The sequence below is a fragment of the Chelonoidis abingdonii genome, chromosome 3, assembly GCF_003597395.2.
Source record: "Chelonoidis abingdonii isolate Lonesome George chromosome 3, CheloAbing_2.0, whole genome shotgun sequence".
Taxonomy (NCBI): Eukaryota; Metazoa; Chordata; order Testudines; family Testudinidae; genus Chelonoidis; species Chelonoidis abingdonii.
Genome location: NC_133771.1, coordinates 138,433,156 through 138,457,224, shown reverse-complemented (window position 1 = coordinate 138,457,224; position 24,069 = coordinate 138,433,156). Strand labels below are relative to the sequence as shown.

Genomic DNA, 24,069 nt, shown 5'->3' with positions numbered 1-24,069 from the left:
TATGGGAGTGCATACAGCTGCATGTAAATTATGGAACTGATCCTGCACAGAGATACATAGGCTGTTTCCTGTATTTGACTTTTAGCAGTCTGCTTTTAGTACACAAGCAGGCTAGAGCAGCCAGCTTGCTTGCTGCACTGGATTGGTCAGGCTTTGCTAGTTTCAAAGAGCCATATTTACAAAGGCATTTGTAACCTGCTTAGACACTTTTGTAAATTCCAGTAGGAATCTGTCTGCATCTTCAGGCCACAGAACAACTAGGAGCTGCTGCTGCTTTCAAACCAAGAAAAGGGATCTTCCTGGAGGTAAAGAGAGCACTCTTATTGCAGGCTGCTAAGACATGCGGCGTAACCATTTTGTGTGCCTAGAATGACTTTTCTCCCGGACCATTAGTAACAGCCCTTGCACAGCTATTCCTCATTACTGTGTTTATTTTTAGATTTATAAAATCACCCATATCTCATATCTTGGGCCTGTCTTGAAATATACACATTTGACTTAACTCCCGCGATGGGGTTTACAACATGAGTAGAACTCTAAACTATTGAAATATTCATGGCTCAGTTACATTCTAAAGCCAGTGGGGCAGTTGAAGTTGAGTGACAATGTACATACATATTATATACCAAAAACTATAGAAAGAACATAAAGGTTTAGGGTAACCAGACAGCAAGGTTGAAAAATCGGGATGGGGTGGGAGGTAATAGGCGCCTATAGAAGAAAAAGCCCCAAATATCGGAACTGTCCCTATAAAATAGGGACATCTGGCCATCCTATAAAGGTTGCAAAGTCAAGCACTCAGGAAATGATACATTTAAGGTTGCCTGTGAAGCCTTAATTCAGCCCCCTTGTGCATTATGATAAAACTTTAATTACATGATCACATACTATTTTTCAATAGAACCCTTGCCTCATTCAGTGTACAGTTGTATGGTGCTCACTTAATGAATAGCTATTCAATATTTTATTTTATCCTCATTGCTCAATGTGTCTCCCTAGCCCCTATTTACTGCACACTATTCAAATCTTGCACTGCATACAGAACTATTAATTTCCTTGTAGGTCTGTCCAGGGTGTTTACCACTATAGCATTTCATTGCTTCACAAACCTTAATGGAGTTATCTTCACAACACTCCTGTAAAGTAATGCTATAACTCCCATTTTATAGATGAGAAACTGAGGCATAGAGACATTAATGTCAAAAGTGCCAGTGAATTTTGGTGTGCAATTTGAGATCATTTTTCAGAAATTTAGCATTTGGTAGTGCTTTATTTGTTCAGAGATGAGCTGTCATTAATTTCAGTTGCATTTGTTAGTGCTCAGACCTTCTGCATATTAGAATCCAGATGTATCAAATTAAGCACACAGAAAATGAATTCATCTGTGAAAAGTTTTTGGTTTAAGTGACTTGTCCAGCTTCACACAGGAACTCTGGCAGAGGCTGGGATAGAATCCAAACTTCAAGGGCATCATTCAACTGCCTAAACAATAAAATCATCCTTTATTTGCCTGCTGTCCCATGCCTCATTCACTACATACTTTCCAACGTTGGCAACAAATGTGGGCAGGGGTCCTACAGAAAACAGCTTCTTTTACTACACAACCCTGAGTCAGTCGCGCAGCACAGTTATTCTTCTGCACTGAGTGAGGCAGGGTCTTGTAGAAGAAATATTACATGACCATATAATTAAAGACTGTGTCATAATGCATACACACACAGGGGACGAATTAAGATTGCATGGACAATTTGAATTCTGTCATTTTCTGACTTTTGAGTGCTCGACTTTGTAACTTTAATGTTTTTTAATGTAGTTTTTAAATGTACTTTCCCAGGCTTCTAAGAATGTAACTAACAAAACAAATTCCATCATATATAACCATATAGAGTCCCACATGGCTCATAAGCAGGGTTAGACCCTTTAGATCCACAGAGCTCTGCCACTTGAGTAATAATGGTGTAACTGATAGAAATAGCAGGTTGTTACCCTCTATGTTGGACAACCACTAGAAGGAGATGAAACACACATTTTGCCAGTGGGTTTCACAGCTATTTGCTGATAGCAGAGGAATATTGACACTCAGGAATACTGGATTCTACTACAGCTCTGTGGGAAATGTGCTCTAGGTATTACAGACCTTTCTGCCTCTAGCCTCCCCCACCTGTCATTGTCTCTGTCCCAATCTCCCTCCTCAGCTCCTTGTCCCAGTTCCACTCTTCCCTATTCTCACCTCCCCTTGTCCCAGTCTATTCCCTTGCCAGTCTAGGCTCCTTCTCCTGTTTGCCTGGGCATCAGCAGCAGGAGCATTAAGAGGACAGGAGAAATGGTCTTCCTACTCTCAGTTCTAGTCCCCAGTGCCACAGGCACTTCTGGCTACTAGGAGGAGCAACACCACATTGATTTTCTCCATAGTACACTTTTTCAGGTTATCAACCTAGTCTGCTAAATTAGATGGCTTTCTTTTCCAGCACTGTGTAAGAGATTCTTTTCAAATACACCTCTAACCTGATATAATGCTGTCCTCAGGAGCCAAAAAAATCTTACCACATTATAGGTGAAACCACGTTATATCGCACTTGCTTTAATCCGCTGCAGCACGCAGCCCTCTCCCCCCTCCCCCCCCCGGAGCGCTGCTTTACTGCGTTATAGCCGAATTTGTGTTATATCGAGTTACATTATATCAGGGTAGAGGTGTATTGGAAAGAGAACCTGATCATCTCACAGATAAAAAAAAAAATTCCATAATTTGAAAAAGGGAAACCAATATATGTGCTCTGTTTCCTTCTGACTAAAAACCCACATCTGGGGCTGCTGACTGACCAAAAAAAATCCATCTCAGAATTTATCCTGAATGTCACAAATGTGATTTGAACTATTAGGTAGGCCATGACTGATGCTATAGCAGCACCTTCTTCTCACCTTTCACTATCTGCAGCTCCCACTGGTACATTCACAAGTTACTGAATGTTATGTACTAACGATTGATGAGATGATTGTTGGGTTTATATTCTGCATTTTTTAAATTAATTTAAATACAATTAATATATTTCATTTTTTTAGGAGCTGCCAACACAAGAAACTGTTGAAGATCTCAAAGGTATCTTGAAAGCTTTTTTTAACCTTTATTAATTGTTTTCTATAAACACTGCTTGCCAAAAGTATTTCAGCACATGCACAGCATGAACCAGAGGCTTACCAGTTCCAGGGCCAAGTGTGGCTGCCGCATCACTTTCCCTTCCTTGGGGATAGCTAATTGTATAGTTTCATCGAGTTCTCTAGCTAAATTAGAAAAACTCCACCTCTGCCAGTGTAAACAAAAGTCCAAAGAAAGTCCCAAAACTAGTTTCCCATCCCCTGCCTTTCATTTGCTCTGGGCCACAGCACTTCCTTAAGGGTCTGTGCATCTTGTGCACTTGGATTCAGGGGAGTGAAGGGGACTTCCTCACACTCTCTCTTGGAAGCCCTCTGCTATGGGCCCCAAAGCAGGAAGCTAGTGCTCAGCTCACACCCCAAACCTTCGGTACTTCTTTTGATCATGGCCTCTTATTCCCCTTGGCTACTTTTGGCTCTTTAGCCTATCACCACCTTTTTCCCGGTACTTCAGAACCGTCTGTTACTAGCAACCCAGCTTTATCCAACCCATGTCTCAGTAACAAAGTCCATAGAACTCTCTTTTCCATGGAGTTCCTGGTCCTTCTCATCACCTGCCCCTCTGGCTTCTTCCCAGGTCTTCCATCTCCTGGGTGCTCCTCCATAGCCTGGCCCCTTTCAGTTCAACTCAGCCTGCAGAATCACTACCAGTTTTGCTTCTTCCCTTGTCTCCACCAAAGACCCCCCTGAGCTGTTTGCCTGGAGAGACTCAGCAACACATCCTGCTCCCTTAAAGTCTCTGGTTCTTCTCATACACTCTAACAACATTCCCAGCATGCCTTGGTGTGCCTTCAGTTCCAATGGTCCATGGACAACAAGTTCTGGTATTCCATTCTCCATAGGTTCTTACACCACCCTCATTACTGTAGAGTCTGTGATGATTCCTGCAGTGCATGAGGTGACATGACTAATATCTGTTGCATTGGTTCATTCTTTCTATCATCCTGTCCCCAGGGAGAGACTTGTGTGTGCAGTGTAATGTTTCAGTTTGGTAGATTGTTTTTGTTTGTTTGGGTTCTTGTGATTTTTATTTTTTAAAATGTATATGCTGCTGCTGCTACTATCTCTTGATCTGTGAGGAAACCTGATATAGAGTAGAACTGCAACTCTAACATATTGTAAATGCCCCTTTCACATTGAGACTGGGCCTGAGCCTGCAAACTCTTCTCTTATTGTTCACATGAGTAAGAACCATATTTCCAGGTAATTAAAATAAAAATCTTTTTCATACAATTCCTAAACAAGAAAATTATCTTCCTAATTTGTTAGCTAGATGCAAAAAATTGTGAAAGTCAGTTAGCAGAGAACAATTGTTACATTCCATAGTAAATTTCTGTCTAAAGGTATCAACAATTTTGTTCTGTATTTCCATGTTTCCTTAGGTCTGCGGGCTGGTTTTAATGCATAGGAATATTGACATCTATTATGCATAATGACTTTTGTTTGTGCGACCTCACTTGTATGTATGTTCTTATTAGGGGTAACAACGTTAGAAGACCAGGCTTCACCACCAGTTTTATCTACCTCACCCTATATCAAAGCAGATATCTTACCTATTTCTACAGCCCATATGTCAGATTCTACCACATCGGCAATAGTAACAAAACCAGCAGCTATGGAAATGTTTATCAGTAATGGAACAAATGAAAAAGAGGAGAAGATGCACCCTTCTGGCTACTTTGGATCAGAAGATATTCTCATGGACAAAGATTTGGTTAAAAAGTTGTCAAACCTCTCTCTGTCGCAGTATGACATTTTACGAACTGGCATTTCTTTTGACCAATGGGGCAGTGAAAATTCAGTTATTATTTCAGAGCATTTAAGTAATCCAAAAAGTTACAAAAGAGAGCAATTCCCCGATGGATCAGTGCATGAAAGCTTTAATCGTAACTGTCCACAGTGTAATACAATTGCAACCAAAGAGACCGATGGGCCTGTGGAAATTTCTTTCCATGTTGATAACACCGATGAAGATCTTGATTATTCAGATGGTGAGGTTGCTATTGCTCTTGTTGACGGTTCTCTCCCTGGAGACCAACTTAATTTACATGAACCCATTAAAATAGTTATTACAATGAATGGTACACCAAATACAATGAATGATTTAGAAGGTTCTCTCCATCTGAAGGTGTCAGGTACTGAAAAAACTAGCTCAAACCCAGACTCTGGTGTAGCTGTAGCAGATCTCCACAGTCAAAAAAGTAACGAACAGATCAAAATTCCGGTTATAACTTTTCAATTGTCTGATGATGGTGGAGGCAATGTTCATCTGGAAGCCAGTGAAAGTGAAAGAACGCCAGAACGTTTAAAGGTCGATGCGTCATCCAACCAGTGTTCTGGATATGAGTCTGGTGATCTGGACAATGCAGTAAAGGACTATAGCAATCCTGCAAATAGCTATTCAGAAACTAACACATGTTTAGGTCCAAATCTAGAGACTGCTTCAGAGAATTTGTTGGTCATTGCTTCCAATTCTAAAGAAAGTCAACAGAACCTTGATCCTCTGTCTTATAAAACCGCCTATGAAAAGAGACACATTCGAGTGCTGAGCGTAGACAGTGGGGCAGACATCTTTTTAAGTAAGAATTCCATGGAGATAATCAGTGATAAAAAAAAGACCTTGCCAACTTCTAAATCTGACTTAGAAGCTAAAGAAGGACAAATACCCAATGAATCTAACTTCCTGGAATTTGTCTCCCTCCTGGAATCCATTAATACCGCAAAGGTGACAGCATCAAATCAGTCCAATATCAAAACAGAGACTACAAAAGATGATGGGTTTGTTGGAGGTATAGTATGATACGATATATTTTTAAACTACTCTTTTGGAATAAGAAAATCAAAGATTGCCAGACTCTTACCTACTTTGTTTATGGTGATTTAATCTCAGGTCCATAAAGAGTTAGCCAAATCCAACTTGGAGAAGTGCTAAAAAAAGGGTGGGCATAAGGTTCTATCATAAAAAATACATGGTGGAGTTTCCTGTAGCTTTAGAAGGCTTTTGAACATTTCTAAGCAAAAGGTTTGAGCAACTAAAGTAAGCACTCAGCTGATATTTAGCTGGACTTCTACATTGGAATAACCTGCATGGGGCAAGCTTGGTTCTGTTAGAATACCAATACGTGTTTACAAAAACCTGCATAATGGCTGTGCCACTCCCTCTCATACTCTTTCCATCAAGTGCACATGAGGACTTCTTAAATATATACACATATTTTAAAAAGTCAGAGTCACTTTTATGTGTATTAAAAATCAAACCCAAACCCCAGATCCCTACATTTCCTCACCAGCTCTAGTTGTATTTTAATAACCTTGAAAAAAAAGTTAACACAGGTTTTTAGGTTTACATCAAAATATTTATTTATTTTGGAAGCTGAAAACTGAAAATTTGTGGATAGTTCAATTTCTGAAAACTAAAAATATTCACTTTTTTCATAACAGAAAAGCCACCAAAATTTTGATGAAAACTGGAACTTTTGCACAAAAAATTCCATTTAGTCAAAAGCTTTCTTTGTTTAAATAGTTTGAGAATTTTTCTACTTCTCTACCCATGACATAAAACCAAAGCTGTATATTCTTTTTCCCATATATAAGAATATTTGGCTCTTCACCCACAACTAGCTCTGCTACCTCTCTTCTCCATCCCTGTGCCTCCCAATGCAATGTATAGGTGTGTTGTTCCTAATTGTTTTGGCACCTTGCTTTCTATAAAACAATAACTAAATCTAGCCTTATATCTAGCTGAACTAAACTAAAGGGGAGGGCTATGTGTTGTGGAAGTGTAAGGCAAAATACAGTGGAGAGGCCTCATGGTCCTCTCAGAGCAAGGTCTGAACTACCAAATGCAATTTCACGTATTTTAGAAGACTTTAACCAAAACAAACCAATCCTAGGAAGGCTGCCTCTTATTTGTGTGGAATCGATAGTAAACTGTATTCTATGAAGACACCCAAAAAGCATGCAACCAAAATGCACTTATGCCTTTCCCATAAAACACAGGAGATGTATTATAATATTCTAATAAAACAGTGTTAACATTTTTTTAAAAGAAGTTATCCTCCTTCTCCATGGGAAAGTTATCCCCCTTTTCCAGTAGGAAATATGGATTCCCATGACTAGCTGCAAACATTCTACATCCCACAAAAGAGGTCTAACACACACATACCTGATTGACTTTATAAAACATTTTGTCACACGATATCCACTTGACTTGCTTTCTTCTTCCTTTGTATCCTGTTCCTCCTGTAATTATCTTCCGCCTTTTCATTTTTCTGACCCCTCTCAAGCTCATTAAATCCTGCCGTCATCTTTCTCCATCTCGCTCTGTAGTTCTAACCTTTTCTATTTCATGTTAGGTTATCAGTTTTGTTTCATTCCCCTTCTTCTACTCCCCTCTTCTGTTCACTCCTTGCTACTTTCTATTCCCTGCTCTCACTCTCTCTTTCCTATACTCTTCTCTTGTCCCCTCCATCTATCAGTCCATTCTCGGCCCTTCCTCCCAGCCTCTCCATTCAGTTCTCTGCTCGTCTTTCATGTAGCTTCCCCAAGGAATTCTATAGATCCCAATCCCATCAGTCTATTCTTTGTCCCTAATCAATTTTTTTACATTCCCCAACCCATTCAGCCATTGATTCTGCTCCCAATCCACACTCCCCACTCTGCCCCCGCAATCAATTTAAAGATCTATTCCATTTTTGTCACTTCCTACCCTAAAGCATCACTCCATTCTCTGTTCACTGGTCCCTCAGTTCATCCTCTCTGACCACGCCTCCACAGCACCACATTGTTCAATTGATTTTCTTCTCTTTTGGCTCCCATCAGTTGATATGCTGCTTCTTAGGCTACTCTAAACAACTAGTCCTTTGCCTTCCCTAGCCTGTCCCCAATTAGATTCCCTGCAAGTTATTTGTGGGCTTTCTTATTTGGGAAGGCCTTACATGTTCATTTGGATACAGTATTCTTAGGCGTGGCAGAATTCTATTTTTATAATTTTGATGGATAATATGGATGTTTATTTTAAGCAATTTTTTATCAATTTAAATTTTCACAGTTGCAGGTAATTGCAGGGGGGGAGGGGGGAGATTATTTAATGACAATAGGTACCAAGATTCAAAAAGATAAAGCTTTATATGCCATTAACACAAACTGTCAACATCATATGTCAAAACATAAAAAACATCAGTGAATATTATGCACTGCTACTGATGTGTTATAATAAGACATAAAATTGTAGTTGCAATGTTGTATTTGCATTTTATTTTTAACATCGTTAAAGGTAACTGCTAGATCAGTGTCTCTAGTTTATGTTGTAGTGAAACAGTTTGATACTTAGTCACTAAGTTATGAAACAAAATAATAAAAATAATATAACTGTCCCATAAAATAAAATTTGAATGTAATTTTGAAATTTCAAAACAAAATTTTCCAAATCTGAAATTTTTCAGAAATTACATCACATGGGAAATATTGAAAATATTTACTTTCATTCCAAACAAATTTTGAAAGGTCAACGTTTACCACAAAACAGAAATTTGAGTAACTCTACTCGTCATGTAGTGCAGTGCACAAACCGCAATGTTGACTTTTCTCTTCTGGGTCTCAAAAAATTATCCCAGTGTTAGAAAAAAATTGTAATTATTTTAAAGACATTTTCAGATTTTAATATTTAAGTTCAAACTATGATGGCAACTCTTGCTGATGCCTGTGAGGAAATTGGGAGCTAACTTGGAGATATTCATCATGTGTTGTGGGTTTGCCAGTCAAGTCTAGTGAACAAAGCACTTGACTGCGACTCTGGAAACCTGAGTTATATTCTTAGCTCTGCCACTGGTCTGCTTGGTGATCTTGGGCAAGTCACATCTCTGTGTGCCTAAGTTTCCCCATTGGTAAAATATGGTAATGATTCTGACCTTCTTTTTAAAGCATTTGGAGATTTACTGGTATATATGCTGTTTATGAGTAAGTGTTTTTACATACTTATTCACCATAGTAACTGAGGGCAGGTCTACACTAGAAGTGTTCCATCAGCACAGCAGCACTGATGCAGTTGTGCCACTGTAGTGTGTCTGGTGAAGACACTCTGTCAATGGGAGAGTGCTCTCCCATCAGCATAATTACTCCACACTGCGAGAGGCAGAAGCTATGTTGGCGGGAGAGCATCTCCCGCTGACGTACTACCGGTGTGGACAATCTTAGGTCGCTGTAATTTGCTTTGCTCATGGGGTGTCTTTTTCACACTCCTGAGTGACATAGAATCATAGATTATTAGGGTTGGAAGGGACCTTAAGAGATCATCTAGTCCAACCCCCTGCTCAAAGCAGGACCAATCCCCAAATGTCCCCCTCAAGGATTGAACGCATGACCGTGGGTTTAGCAGGCCAATGCTCAAACCACTGAGCTATCCCTCCCCTCATAAATTAGATTGAATTAAGCGGTAGTGCAGACTGCCCTGAATCTCTTCTTACTTTTGAAGACTCTTTTGTCTGAGGTCTGCAAAAGGTATTCACCACAAAGACAATCTTGTCTCTGCTGATTTTAAACTTATGTTTAGGGATGGCAACTTTGAAGAGGTAAGCATATCTGGGTGTCTAGAGGCAAAGCTAAACAAAAATCAGATCTAAAACCTTAAAATTGCCATTATACATATGGATATCAGGTTCACCAAGCTACCCTAATCACCAACTATATTATTTCAGTACTTTGATCTCATACAGAAACCTAGTGATTAAAAAAATATGGTAGACATAAGTGTAGAGTCTTATGGACTGAGGAGGTGAAGCTACTGCTCAGGGAGAGGGAGCTCCTGAAAGGGGAAGAGGAGGGTCAGGCAGAGTGAGCTGATCTATGCCCTGCCACTTTAAATGCCAGGGCGCCACAGCCCTTCATACACATATATTCAATAAAGCACACTACAGGGTGAAATTCTGCCCCTATTTAATTTCTTGCCATTAACTTTAGTGGAGTTTTGCCATTGACATCAGTGGAGCCAGGATTTCACCCCAGGACATGATGCAGATAAATTGCTCCCCACTAGCCTGAAGGGGGAGCAGGAACAAAATGTGTGTTTCTATCCTGTCACACTGCACACCTTGCAGCATTAGTATTGGACCAGACTTAAGATCTCATGTACTCCTCAGAAAGCTGGATCAAAATTATAGAATCATAGAATATCATGGTTGGAAGGGACCTCAGGAGGTCATCTAGTCTAACCCCCTGCTCAAAGCAGGACAAATTCCCAATCAAATCATCCCAGCCAGGGCTTTGTCAAGGCTGACCTTAAAAACCTCTAAGGAAGGAGATTCCACCACCTCCCTAGGTAACTGATTCCAGTGCGTCACCACTCTCTGAGTGAAAAAGTTTTTCCTAATATCTAACCTGAACCTCCCCATCCCGGGATTCTACTGCATTGTGGTGGATATTCTTCCTCAGCCTCTCATACGTTTTTTAAATGTCTTTTTTTGCACCTTTCAAGGCAGTTTGGGATTGTGGGAAAAGCATATTAGCTAGACCGGGGCCTGTAACCTTTCAGAAGTGGGGTGCCGAGTGTTCATTTATTCACTCTAATTTAAGGTTCCGCGTGCCAGTAATACATTTTAAGGTTTTTAGCTCCTTTATATAAGTCTATAATATATAACTAAACTATTGTTGTATGTAAAGAAAATAAGGTTTTTAAAATGTTTAAGAGGCTTCATTTAAAATTAAATTAAAATGCAGAGCCCCCCGGACCAGTGGCCAGGACCCCGGGCACTGTGAGTGCCACTGAAAATCAGCTTGTGTGCCGCCTTCGGCACACGTGCCATAGGTTGCCTGACCCTGAGCTAGACGTTTCCACTGAAATGATCAACAGTGAAATAATTAAGACTATTGTCAATTAAAAATGTCATCCTTAGGTGTCAGAAAGTACACTCTGAACATTTCACATGTCTCAGAACTAATGTTTTCTGCTGTGTACAGTTGTCTTACATTTACAAAATTATCTTTGAAACCATAAGGGCTAGAAAGGTCTAATTTTTTAAATGAAGGTTTATATTCCAGAGTTCAATTCTCCTGAAAGGAGTAGATTCTGCATCGCAGGAATTACAGAATATATGACACCCAGAATAGACAGGTGCAAGTCTGTAAGATAAGATACAGATTTCAAATCAGATGGGTTTTAGTCTTAATATTATTTAGATATTGGAATTGTTGCTTAAATTTAAAACATATTATTAGTAGAACTGGGCAAATTTTTTCAGACAATTGTTTTTTGCCAAAAAATGCAGATTCATGAATTCATAATGACTTTGCCAAAACATTTCTGTTCAAACTGGTCCCCACAAAAAACTGAAAATATTGAAATGATTTGATTTTTTTTTAAATGATTTTTTTATTTGAATTTTACTTCCATTTGATTTTAAAAAAGATCAATGAAACAAGACAAAATTAAAATGTATAGGAGCAGTGACATTTCAGTTTGCATTAAAATGAGGACAAAACTAAACCTATAAGACTGGGCTAGAGGCAGACACACTTAAAATCAGGAGCATAAACAGAAGAAACCTTGGCACACCAATCTAAAACGGAAAAAGCAGAATTCAGAGAAATATTTTAGCTGATCACAGCAGCAATAGATTTCATTTAAAATTACCCAAGACAATAAGACAACAGCCAAAAAATTGAGACAATCACATTGTGTCACACGCTGAATTGTCTATATGCAAAAATTATACCAGTTTAACTATACTGGTGCAGTTAAAGCTGTACAAACCCTCTAGTGTGGATGCAGTTATACTAGTGTAATAGTGCTTACAGAGGCTTATGTAATTCCCAAAGGGAAAGGAAATAAGCTATACCAGTGTAAGGAACGTGTATATCTGCATCCACACTAGAGGATTAAACCCCTATACGTATACAGGTAAAATGCCACACCCTTAACTGAAATAGTTATATGGGCATAAAAACTATGTAGACCAGGCCTTAGTTATCTCTGTGCAAGTGATTAGAATTTTTTTCCTGAGCTTGACTTAGCAATAAATCTCAGCAGCTCCATCCTAGTGGATTTGAGTCAGAGGAAGTACATTTCCAGGTAAGCAAGTACTTACTGAAATGTAAACTCTACTAGATTGTCTGTTGCCTTTTTATGATTTTTTTTATCGGTTATTTTTATTTTTGAATTTTGGCATCCTCTTGTTTCTCATGTGACAGATATTTGTTTAAAGTCTGTGTTTAACAGTTTGCTCAAAGAAAACCATGAAAAACAAAATGTAGGTTAGCTGACAAATTGCATTCGAATATTGCATTATTGACTAAACTAGCTCCAGGGTGCAATGTGTAAAAACAGATCATGACAATTTTTTGCTAGGAGTCAGTTTGTAAACAGTAATGATTTTCAATCCAGACTGTAAATGTATTTGTTAGTTTTTACAAAAATCAGTAATACTGTCTGCATTTGTAAATTACATCATTGCCAAAGTTACATCTTAACATGCAGAAGAGATGCAGAGAGGAAAAAAAATGAAGATTTTAGTTTTAACTTTACTACCAAAATCTAGAGGAAGAATTGAGCTGACATTTATGAGTCATCAGATTAATGATTATTCATTGGCAGAGACTGAAGAACCATTCTCCCTTCCCCCCGCTCCCATGTGTTATCTCCATTCAAAAGTTGAAAGTACAAGTAACTTCTGTGGAGAGAAATCAGCAGGAATCATTGTACTAAAATCCCATTGCAGACCCTCCTGGCATATCTCTGTAGTGCTAGGAGCACTAAGAATTGTTATTCATTTTTATTTATTATTAATCTTCACCACTTCAAGGGAAAGAGAATTGAAAGACTTGAGACCTGGAATGGAAAAGAGTGAGACTTCCCCCCCCCCCCCTTCAAGCCATTAAATCATTAAACAAAAAATCTTGTTAATTGTTTCAGCCTTCGAGTCAGCATTAGGCAATGTGAGACCAATTAGATTAATATAACCTTTTTGTTGGCTATCAGTTATTCTTAATCCTTGAACAACCATAACTCCCTAGGGAAAATGGATTTAATTAGGCTTCTGCAGCCTCTTGTCCCCTGTTGGAGTATAGTTATGAGATTATGGAACACTGTATCAGCTGCATAGTTAAACTAGAGTGAGATTTTGTGCTTAAAGTGCAATTTAAATCACTAGTTAAACAGGAAATGCACAGATTTATTTTCAAATGGGACTGTTTGGCTAAGGAGTAAAAATTTGATTTTTCTAAATACTTTTGACACTTCTGCCATATTTTCAAAAATGGGCACTTTAAAAAAAATTTCTTACACGTAATGGTCTGGAAGTTAAGAGATTTCCAGTTTGGGGAGGTTCAGCCTACATAGAAGCACAACACAGGGTAACTTGTGCCAAAAAACAGAACCAAGTAATCCTCCTATTAGCAGTTTACCTTATTCACCCTAACTAACTTGTTTTTCACCAATGGAGGCCAGTTGAGCACTGTGTCTTTGGACAGCTTTCCCTTAAAAATGCTATTGTTCTGAAGTGATCTGTGTAGAACGTCTCCTTTCTTTATTCACGTATCTTTCAGATAGCCATACAACAGAGAGAAAAGAAGAAATGCTGGAAACAGAAAAGCACTACAAGCATGTTTCTGAACAGGAAAAATCAGATGTACAAAGTCAAGATTGGGCTAGTGCTAGTCCAGTGCTATCAGAGCCTGCCCAATTTACAGCACAGTAAGGGCAGTTACTTTATATTTTTTGTACTTCAAAAGCATGATGATGCGAGCTGTTCTGTGTTATTGGGTAGAATTGACGTAAACTTTTAATTAACCCCCCTCTCTCTCTGTTTTATTGAGAACAAGAAAAAAGTTCCTCATAGTAGTTTTGAAACATTTTTGTGTCAAGTTACCAGGGCAACAGGCAACGGCAGATAATCTACCGGGTAACTTCCCAGCAAGATAGTTCTGTCTTGCAAGTTATAAGTGGACCTGAGGCTTCAATGAAAGATGAAATATCTGTGGATGCAATGCATGTGTTCATAGATGAGCATGGTAAGTTTATGCAGCTGTAACTATTAAACCATGAGGAGAGATTTCTAAAGAAAACTCAGAAGTTTATCTCAGACTTGTATTTGTCTGACATTCACTGTAGAGCTGAGTGTATTTTTCTGATGATAGCTTAAAAGACAGGTCTCTAGTGTGTTTTTTGTGGATGCTGAAGATCCCATAGAACTTCTTGTTTGAGTAGGGAATTACGCCAATGTGCTTGGCCAAAAGGTTCCCATCCCTTGCTGTCAGATCTTTAAGCTGAGTGTGAATAGGTGATGGTTTAGATGGCAGCCGTCTCCCATCATATTGGAGCTGCCTTCATTTAGAATGATGGTCCTCTATCCTCTCCAGGATATTGAACGAATGGACTCCTTTCCCCATCAGTACCTACTTTGGTGCAGAGAACTCCCTAAGGACAACAGGCTACACCAAGCAGCAGGGCCACTCCACAGCTACTCTAGGCTTTGGGCTGAAATAGTTCTAGTGGTTGTGGTGTTCCAATGCCATCTGCCTTGTGGGTTACTGGCCAAGTGCATTTCTGTAGTAGCCGATCCACAGGTCACTTAGGCTCTCGTCAAATTGCCCTTCCAAGAAGCACAAAAGAAGCTCCCATGTAGCTGGGTTTCATGGCTCCTGGGATCCTGTCCTTTCTCCCCTCTCACTCCTGTGTAGCACCACTGCAGCCTCTTGCATGCTGTGGACCCTCGTTCTGCATGTGTGTGAGAGGGCAGCCGTGGACAGGCCAGGGGAGTAGTATGCTTATTCGCTGGAGGATCGCTGCCCTGTATGTATGTTAGGTAGGCAATAGGGATGTAGTGGACCGTGGCTACCCACCTTTCGCCTGATTCTCCGCTGCCATGTGCCTTTCATCTACACTTCTGCAAACATGAACAAATCATAATGCTCCACTTGCTTATACTTCTGGTAATGTTTTACAGTTACCTTGCACACCTATGAATGGCTACACAGTATTTAAGGTACTGTCAGATCAGGCCCACCCTCCCATGGTTAGATTGGGGCAGGAGTCCATTTCTTCATTTGCACATAGCTCTCTTACTCTGCTCTTACAACAAGGAACAGAATTTTGCCCTTAATATCTGTATTTTTGTGGCTTTGTCTCCAGTTTTCCAGTGTTTGTTTTAACATGTATTTGTTCTGTAATGTTTTAAAACACGTCCACACTGCCAATCACAAATATAAAGAACCAGTTAGAACATTTGGTTTACAGATACTTTTTTTTGACTGAGAAAACCAGATTGCTACTAAATTGTAGGTGTAAATAAATAATTTACATCATGTAACTGATACTTTTATGTTTTTAAAGGGGAAATTAGATCCTGCTATTTAAAGGCTGGCAGTCAGAAGGAAGGAAATACCCGATATCAGACATCAAATTATGATTGTATTTCTGATGCTCAGTAAGTAAATTCTTATTTTTAAACATGTTAGACTTTTCAGTGCTGGAAGCTACAAAACCGATTCTAGCTGTGAAAGAGACATGTGATGAGTAAGAAATGTGCTAATCTGTTTTAGAGATGTCAAGGCATGCAGATTTTTTTTTTAATTTTATGTAGAAGGTGGGGAGGGGAAGCGACCATGTTGTAAAGATATCTATGATGTTCATTCATCATTGTTGATGAAGACCTCAACAACTCATTTGTTCGATAAGCGGGCTCTGTGCGTCCGAAGATGACTGATCAGTCCGATTTGGGCGTGGAACATCCTGTCACACGTCGGGCAGACGTGATGGCACTGTCGATGATGTGCGGACAGCTCTGGACTTGCGCAGCTCACGCTTTCTTTCAGCCTCAGCAGTACGCCTCAGCCTCAGCAGTATGCCTCGCCTCAGAAGTATTACTGCCTGTGTGAATGAGGCTGCGCCTTGCTGGACGGTTCAGTGCAAGGGTTTCCCATGTGGTGGTGGTGGTTCTCGAGGGACTTCAGAGAGGTCTTCAGCGTGTCCTTGAACTGCTTCTTTTGTCCTCCATGGGAGCGCTTTCCCTGGGTGATTTCTCTGTAGAAGAACTGTTTAGGAATGCACTCCTCTGACATTCTCACGACATGTCCAGCCCATCTGGTCTGGGCTCTCATCAGCAGTATGTGAACTGACGGCAGACTGGCTCTGGTAAGGACTTCAGTATCGGGCACTTTGTCTGGCCATCTGATTTTTAGAAGCTTTTGCAGACAAGAAATGTGGGAGTGATTGAGCCTTCGTGCATGACTCCGATAGACAGTCCACGTCTCGCAGGCTTACACCACTGCTCGGTAGACCTTCAACTTCATTGGTAGGCTGATCCCTCGATGTTCCCAGACGTTGGAGCACAATCGGCCAAATGCAGAGCTGGCTTTAGCAATTCTGAAGTTTACTTCATCATTGATTGACACTGCTCAGGAAAGGGTACTGCCCAGGTACATGAAGTGGTTCACTGCCTGAAGTCTCTGTCCATTTACAGTGATGGACGGTTCTGAGTACGAGCATGGAGTGGCATGACCTCAGTCTTCTTGATGTTAATGGGAGACCGAAGTTGCTGCATGCGGATGGAAACTTGTCCATACTGGCTTGCATTTCTGGCTCTGTACTCAGCATTCAGAGCACAATACTGGCAAAGAGAAAGTCTCGAAGTACAGTTTTCCTTCACCTTGGTGATGGCATGCAGTCGCCTCAGATTGAATAGTTCCATCAGTTCTGTACTTTTCAGGCTACTCCTTCAGTGGCAGTGTTGAAAAGGCATTAGTCAGAGTGCAGAGAACATCAGCTGAAAACAAAGTCCGGGTGCTAAAACACACCCATTGCTTGACGCATTGTACTGGGAAAACTCAGATGTTCACTGTCATCCAGAACATGAGCATCATACTGTGGATGAAATTGATGTAACCATTCGTATGAACTGTCTGGACAGCCGAATTTTGACAAGATCCTCACAGGCCCTGCAACTGACAAGAGTTCGAACGCTTTCGTGAAGGTCCACAAAAGTTGTGTAGAGTTCACGATTCTGCTCTTGACATTTCTCCTGTAGCTGATGCGCAGCGAAGATCATGTCAATAGTCCCATGTCCCTTGCGGAAGCTGCACTGTGATTCTGGCAGTAAGCCCTGCTCCAGGTGAACGATCAGTCGGTTCAACAGAACCCATGCAAGAACTTTCCCCGCTGTAGAGAGCAGCGAGATTCCAAGGTGATTGTCGCATACTTGGCTATTGCCCTTCCTCTTGTAGAGGTGCACAATGGACGCATCTCTAAATTCTTATGGAATGGATCCCTGCTTCCAGAAGGAGTGAAACAGCTCAGTGTGTTTCCGTAGCAGCACAGGTCTATCGACTTTGTACACTTCTGCTTTGCCACTTGACAGCTGGTTGATGGCTTTCTTCACTTCGTCCTTTTCTGGTGAAGCATCCATGGAGTCACTGACTGCAGCCTGGGGCATCTTGTCAATGGCTTCATCATTGATGACTGAGGGGCAGTTGAGAACTGCTTCAAAATGTTCAGCCCATCTCTGGAGAATCTGCATCTTCTCTGTAAGAAGCACAGTGCCATCAGAGTTCAGGAGGGGAAAGCTCCGAGAAGACTGTGGACCATAGAGTGTGTTGAGGGCTTCATAGAACTGCTTATAGTCGTTCCTGTCTGCATACGCCTGTATTTCACCTGCTTTGGCGCTCAGCCACAAGTCCTGCATTTTGCGCGGTCGGTTCTGTACTATTCTGCGAGCGTTGATAAAGGCTGTTGTCTTTGCTGCTGAGGATGGGTCGTTCTGATATGCACAATGCAGGCGGTGCTTCTCAGCAAGTAAGGCCTGGATTTCTGCATCATTTATATCAATCCAGTCTTGCCGCCTGCATATGGAGGGCCCCAGCACCTTCGATGCAGCTGTATGGACAGTGTTGTGAAATCGCTCCCAGTCTTTCTCAGCGTCATCCTCAATACGAAGATCAGCAAGCTCATTCTCTAGGTCTTCTGCTAGATTTTCGGTGATGCGACTGTTCTTCAGCTTTGACACGTTGATCCTTTTGAGAGCCTTACAGCCTTGTGGTCGTCTCTTCAGCATGATACGGAGCTTCATTTTGGATACTATGAGCCTGTGATCCGTCCAACAGTCAGCGCTGCACATAGCTTTTGTAACCCTGACATCTTGTCTGTCCCTTCTCCTGATGATGACATAGTCAATCAGATGCCAGCGCTTGGAACGGGAATGCATCCATGAAGTCCTGTTACGGGTAGGGAGGCGGAAGACCGTATTGGTGATCCGAAGGTCATGTGCTGCACAAGTTTTCAGCAGTAACAGGCCATTGCTGTTACACTTTCCCACTCCATTTTTCCCCATGACTCCTTTCCAGGCTGCGGCATCGCATCCGACTCTTGCGTTTAAAATCGCCAAGCAGGATCAGCTTGTCTGTGCGGTGCACTGATGATAGCAGAGCATCTAGATCTTCATAGAATTTATTCTTCACGTCCTCTGGGCTAATCATTGTGGGAGCGTATGTGCTGATCAAAGTAGCTTGTTTTCCTTTTTGAAGCGGAAGCTGCATTGTCATGAGACAATCATTCATACCCTTGGGGGGACTGGCACGTTTCCGAACAAGATGATTCTTGATGGCGAAGCCAACTCCAGATTTGCAATGCTCATCACTACTATGGCCACTCCAGAAGAATGTATAACCTCCGCCTGACTCGGACAGCTGTCCTTCATTAGCAAAGCGAGTTTCGCTAAGGGCTGCAATGTCAATGTTGTAGCATGCGAGCTCTCTGGCGACAAGTACTGTTCTTCTCTCTGGTCTATCTGCCGTGATGTTGTGTGCGCACATTCCATGTGCCAATGGTGATCGATGTCACTCTACGTTTTTTTGTTTTTTTTTTTTTTTTGTTCAACCGCTTTTAGGGGATCCTCGCCAGCTGCGATATGCTGGCCAGGGTAACGTGAAGCAGGCAATGTTTAGGGCACCTTTTCTAGCCCCCTCCTCATTCTACGGAGGTGAGCAGTGCAATCCTGAATAGGGCTGCTCAGTCGCTCAAGAAGACGCCGAGCTCCACTGCTGCTTCGGTCAGTGAGGAGCGACCATTATACCTGAGCCGCCTGTGTGCAGGTCCGCTGCTACAGCTCCCAGTGTGTCCACACCTGCTGCTTTGTCACTCGTCCATCACCACAGACTTGGTGTGATGTGATATGATGTTGATATCTATAAAGAAAAGGAAAATACCCACTATGGTTTGTTTTTCTTATCAGCTAGTAATAGCTACTTTATATTTAGAGCTGTCTTTGGGGCTGTAATTAAAACATTGGGGGTAGGTTTGAACTTTCTGCTTATTGTCCTATTGCTTATTTGGCCTTGCCTACTGGCCTTTTATGGATCTGACCATCATGTATTATGTCAGCAAGTGAGCATGCTTTTGCAGTCTCTAGGATATTAACCCTCCTAACTGTCTGAAATACATAATGGCCATCATGCCACTTCAGAACAGTACCTAAACAATGTTGTTGTTTGTTTTTTTTTTTCTCAAATTGGTTTTAAAATGACCAATGTTGATTACTTCTACTTCCCAGTGTTCTCCCATCCCTTTATCTGTTATGCTCCATGTTTTTGGATTTTTGTATAAAAGTTCATAAAGGTGGTTTTATGATAATATTTGAATGTTTTTCTATGTTATGTTGAACAGCATTCAGAGAACTTCAGGACCAGGCTAGGGGAGAAGGCTCATTGGTTATGAGGCATAAGTATTGTTTTGTTTTAAATGAATGTGACATTGGGCATTCAGAGGAGACTTTGCAAAGATGCCTGTGTTGCTGTGCTAGGAACGATGATAGCTTAGTGGAATGCTGTAACAGGATGGTCTGTCCCTTTAAGATCCTGGTACCAGCAGCCCTTTTCAGACTCAGCTGGGAGGATGTCAGGTGTTTTCTATAAAGAGCTGAGAGAGCTTCAGGAGGGACATGGGTGCCTGCAGTAGGCTCTGAAGCAGGAATTGAAGGGAAGGCATGTCCTCTTCTCAGCACTGACAGAGGCAAGGGGAGAAAGCCTCTGGAAACTGTAGCCCATGCTTTGTTTTTGATGCTTTGCTTACGTTTTGTATTTGAGTTGATAAACTGTGCCCAGAGGGAAGGACCTGAAAGTTACTTGGGCATGGCACTGTTTTTCATGGGATGGTGAGGGAGCCCACTAGCCCTGCAAATGCCCCTTTACTTTCAACTGTCCCAAAGTTTTTTTCTGTGAACTAATGGAAAGCTCATTGAAAATAGAGAGAGAGAACCTGAGGCCAAATAGCTGGAGCTTGAGTTGAGAGCATACTATACTCTAGGACTTCTGTAGTCAAGGGACTTTTAACTCTTCCTTATCCTCAGTCTGCAGTATAGCAGTGTAGCCATTGTGGGACTGCTCCTACAGCTTCAGAGCTATCATAGTCTGTGGCTATTGAAGTCTGCATTAAAAGGAAGGGGCTGGGCTGTTGAGCCTGTGTAGTTGTGAATCCACTGATCCTACCTACATCCAAAGAGACCTCCAAGTGCTGGGGTAGAGGAATCCCAGAAGAGAACTATTCTGGCATGCACAAGAGATGTGGACTCCCACATCTCCCAGTATGACTGCTCAGAGCTCCAGTATGAAACTGCAGAAAAACCTGAGTGTCTCTGGATTAAGTATAGAAGTGTGAGCAACAAGGGTAGTGTCGTGGTAAGAGTCTGCTATAGACCACCAGACCAGGGGGATGAGGCTTTCTTCAGGCAACTAACAGAAGTTACTAGATCACAGGCCCTGGTTCTCATGGGGGACTTCAGTCACCAACTAGGGGCAGAGCTCTTCTTGACCTGCTGCTCACAAACAGGAAGAATTAGTAGGGGAAGCAAAAGTGGATGGGAACCTGGGAGGCAGTGACCATGAGATGGTGAGTTCAGGATCCTGACACAAGGAAGAAAGGAGAGCAGCAGAATATGGACCCTGGACTTCAGAAAAGCAGACTTTGACTCCCTCAGGGAACTGATGGGCAGGATCCCTGGGAGAATAACATGAGGGGAAAGGAGTCCAGGAGAGCTGGCTGTATTTTAAAGAATCCTTATTGAGGTTGCAGGAACAAACCATCCCTGATGTGTAGAAAGAATAGTAAATATGGCAGGCGACCAGCTTGGCTTAACAGTGAAATCCTTGCTGATCTTAAACACAAAAAAGAAGCTTACAAGAAGTGGAAGATGACAAATGACCAGGGAGGAGTAAAAAAATATTGCTCAGGCATGCAGGAGTGAAATCAGGAAGGCCAAATCACACTTGGAGTTGCAGCTAGCAAGGATGTTAAGAGTAACAAGAAGGGTTTCTTCAGGTATGTTAGCAACAAGAAGAAAGTCAAGGAAAGTGTGGCCCCTTACTGAATGAGGGAGGCAACCTAGTGACAGAGGATGTGGAAAAAGCTAATGTACTCAATTTTTTTTTTGCCTCTGTCTTCACGAACAAGGTCAGCTCCCAGACTACTGCACTGGGCAGCACACAGTATGGGGAGGAGGTGACCAGCAGCCCTCTGTGGAGAAAGAAGTGGTTCAGGACTATTTAGAAAAGCTGGATGAGCACAGTCCATGGGGCTGGATGCTGCATGCATGAGGGTGCTAAAGGAGTTGGCGGATGTGATTGCAGAGCCATTGGCCATTATCTTTGAAAACTCATGGTGATGGGGGAGGTCCTGGATGACTGGAAAAAGGCTAATGTAGTGCCCATCTTTTAAAAAAGGGAAAGGAGGAAGGATGGGGAACTACAGGCCAGTCAGCCTCACCTCAGTCCCTGGAAAAATCATGGAGCAGGTCCTCAAGGAATCAATTCTGAAGCACTTAGAGGAGAGGAAAGTGATCAGGAACAGTCAGCATGGATTCCAAGGGCAAGTCATGCCTGACTAACCTAATTGCCTTCTATGATGAGATAACTGGCTCTGTGGATGAGGGGAAAGCAGTGGGATGTGTTATTCCTTGACTTTAGCAAAGCTTTTGATATGGTCTCCCACAGTATTCTTGCCAGCAAGTTAAAGAAGTATGGGCTGGATGAATGGACTATAAGGTGGATAGAAAGCTGGCTAGATCGTCGGGCTCAACGGGTAGTGATCAATGGCTCCATGTCTAGTTGGCAGCTGGTATCAAGCGGAGTGCCCCAAGGGTCGGTCCTGGGGCCGGTTTTGTCAAATATCTTCATTAATGATCTGGAGGATGGCGTGGATTGCACCCTCAGCAAGTTTGCAGATGACACTAAACTGGGAGGAGTGGTAGATATGCTGGAGGGTAGGGATAGGATACAGAGGGACCTAGACAAATTAGAGGATTGGGCCAAAAGAAATCTGATGAGGTTCAACAAGGACAAGTGCAGAGTCCTGCACTTAGGATGGAAGAATCCCATGCACTGCTACAGACTAGGGACCGATGGCTAGGCAGCAGTTCTGCAGAAAAGGACCTAGGGGTTACAGTGGATGAGAAGCTGGATATGAGTCAACAGTGTGCCTTGTTGCCAAGAAGGCTAATGGCATTTTGGGCTGTATAAGTAGGGGCATTGCCAGCAGATCGAGGGATGTGATCATTCCCTCTATGTTCTTAGTGGTAGCAGATGATAGAACAAGGAGTAATGGTCTCAAGTTGCAGTGGGGGAGGTTTAGGTTGGATATTAGAAAAAAACTTTTTCACTAGGAGGGTGGTGAAGCACAGGAATGGGTTATCTAGGAAGGTGGTGGAATCTCCTTCCTTAGAGGTTTTTAAGGTTGGGCTTGACAAAGCACTGGCTGGGATAATTTAGTTGGAGATTGGTCCTGCTTTGAGCAGGGGGTTGGACTAGATGACCTCCTGAAGTCCTTCCAACCCTGATATTCTATTCTGTGATTCCCAGTAACCTGTGTTTCCTTCTACTTCCTCCTCCAGAATCACTGCACCAATACTGCTATTTTTGGCTTTGTAGTCCTGTTATAACTTGTTACCTTGATTGGTTAATTACCGCACTTGTGAATGCTAATCTAGACACTCCACAACCATTTATTCCAAGACACTTCTTTACTCTAGGGCTCATCTTACAGTCATGCTGGTTAACACAAGTTACCCCATGACCACAAATTGGATTCCAGATAAAGCCTTTAGAGTGTTCTGTGCCTGCTGGTTGGTTATAAGCAGTGCTAGATTTCTTCCTTTGTGTGGTTCTTTCAAAAACAGATTTATAAAGCATGCAAAAGAAAGGTGTTATGTATGAGAGTAGCTTTCAGTTCTATTTCATAATTTACAGTGCGTGATCTGGGAATTTTCTGTGATTAAGGATGTAATTATAAAATGACACTGATCATAAAGTCTGTTACTATTGTCCCAGGGTAGCATCAATGATGCTGAAATCTTGATGATGTCATCGTGTCACAGAAGCAGCACTGGACTTTGAAAGATGCTGCTTCTTGATGCTGTGTTCTTTTTTGTTGTTCATATATGTCTTGCCTCTGCTGCTTACTTGCTTGTAGAGATGAGATGAGCAGGCTGAGCTGAGAGCATAAGAGTGCATTAATAATGTGTAAAGAGTATGTGAGAGCATGTCTCAGTCTGAAAGAATTTGTACTCTTTTCTCCCCATACTCTCTGAAGGTGGAAAGCACACCTTCAGGGGGTTGGCTGGATTCAGGTATCAGCCGCTGTCACCCTGCATTGGCTCAACACTTTCATGATATGGTCTGGTAGGATCTTCAACTCATAGATATTCAATCTGCTAATATGTATGCCACAGGGTTGTCATTCTTCAATTTTATGGGTTTTATTGCTTTTGTCTTTGGTGCAGGAAATTTGCCGAACATTTTTAAAGCTGGAGTTTTAATTCTTTGTGGTGTTCAGTTTGTTCTGAGATATCCCATTAGTTCCATCAGGGTTTTATGGGAGTAAAAATTCTGTTTAAAGTTTGGTCCAAACACTCCTATTTTCTACATCAAAATCTTGCTGGTTTTTTTTAA

The 24,069-nt window shown here is 41.6% G+C and overlaps 1 protein-coding gene across 1 annotated transcript in view; it reads left to right on the top strand.

The window, feature by feature from the left end:
• The window catches only part of PCNX2 (pecanex 2), a 253,204-nt gene that overhangs the window by 16,311 nt on the left and 212,824 nt on the right, over positions 1–24,069 (top strand). Inside the window, exons 4-8 of the mRNA XM_075064158.1 lie at positions 3,061–3,097; positions 4,629–5,939; positions 13,687–13,834; positions 14,006–14,151; positions 15,473–15,566. Coding sequence (XP_074920259.1) covers positions 3,061–3,097; positions 4,629–5,939; positions 13,687–13,834; positions 14,006–14,151; positions 15,473–15,566 — 1,736 coding nt within the window. The remainder of the gene's footprint in view (positions 1–3,060; positions 3,098–4,628; positions 5,940–13,686; positions 13,835–14,005; positions 14,152–15,472; positions 15,567–24,069) is intronic.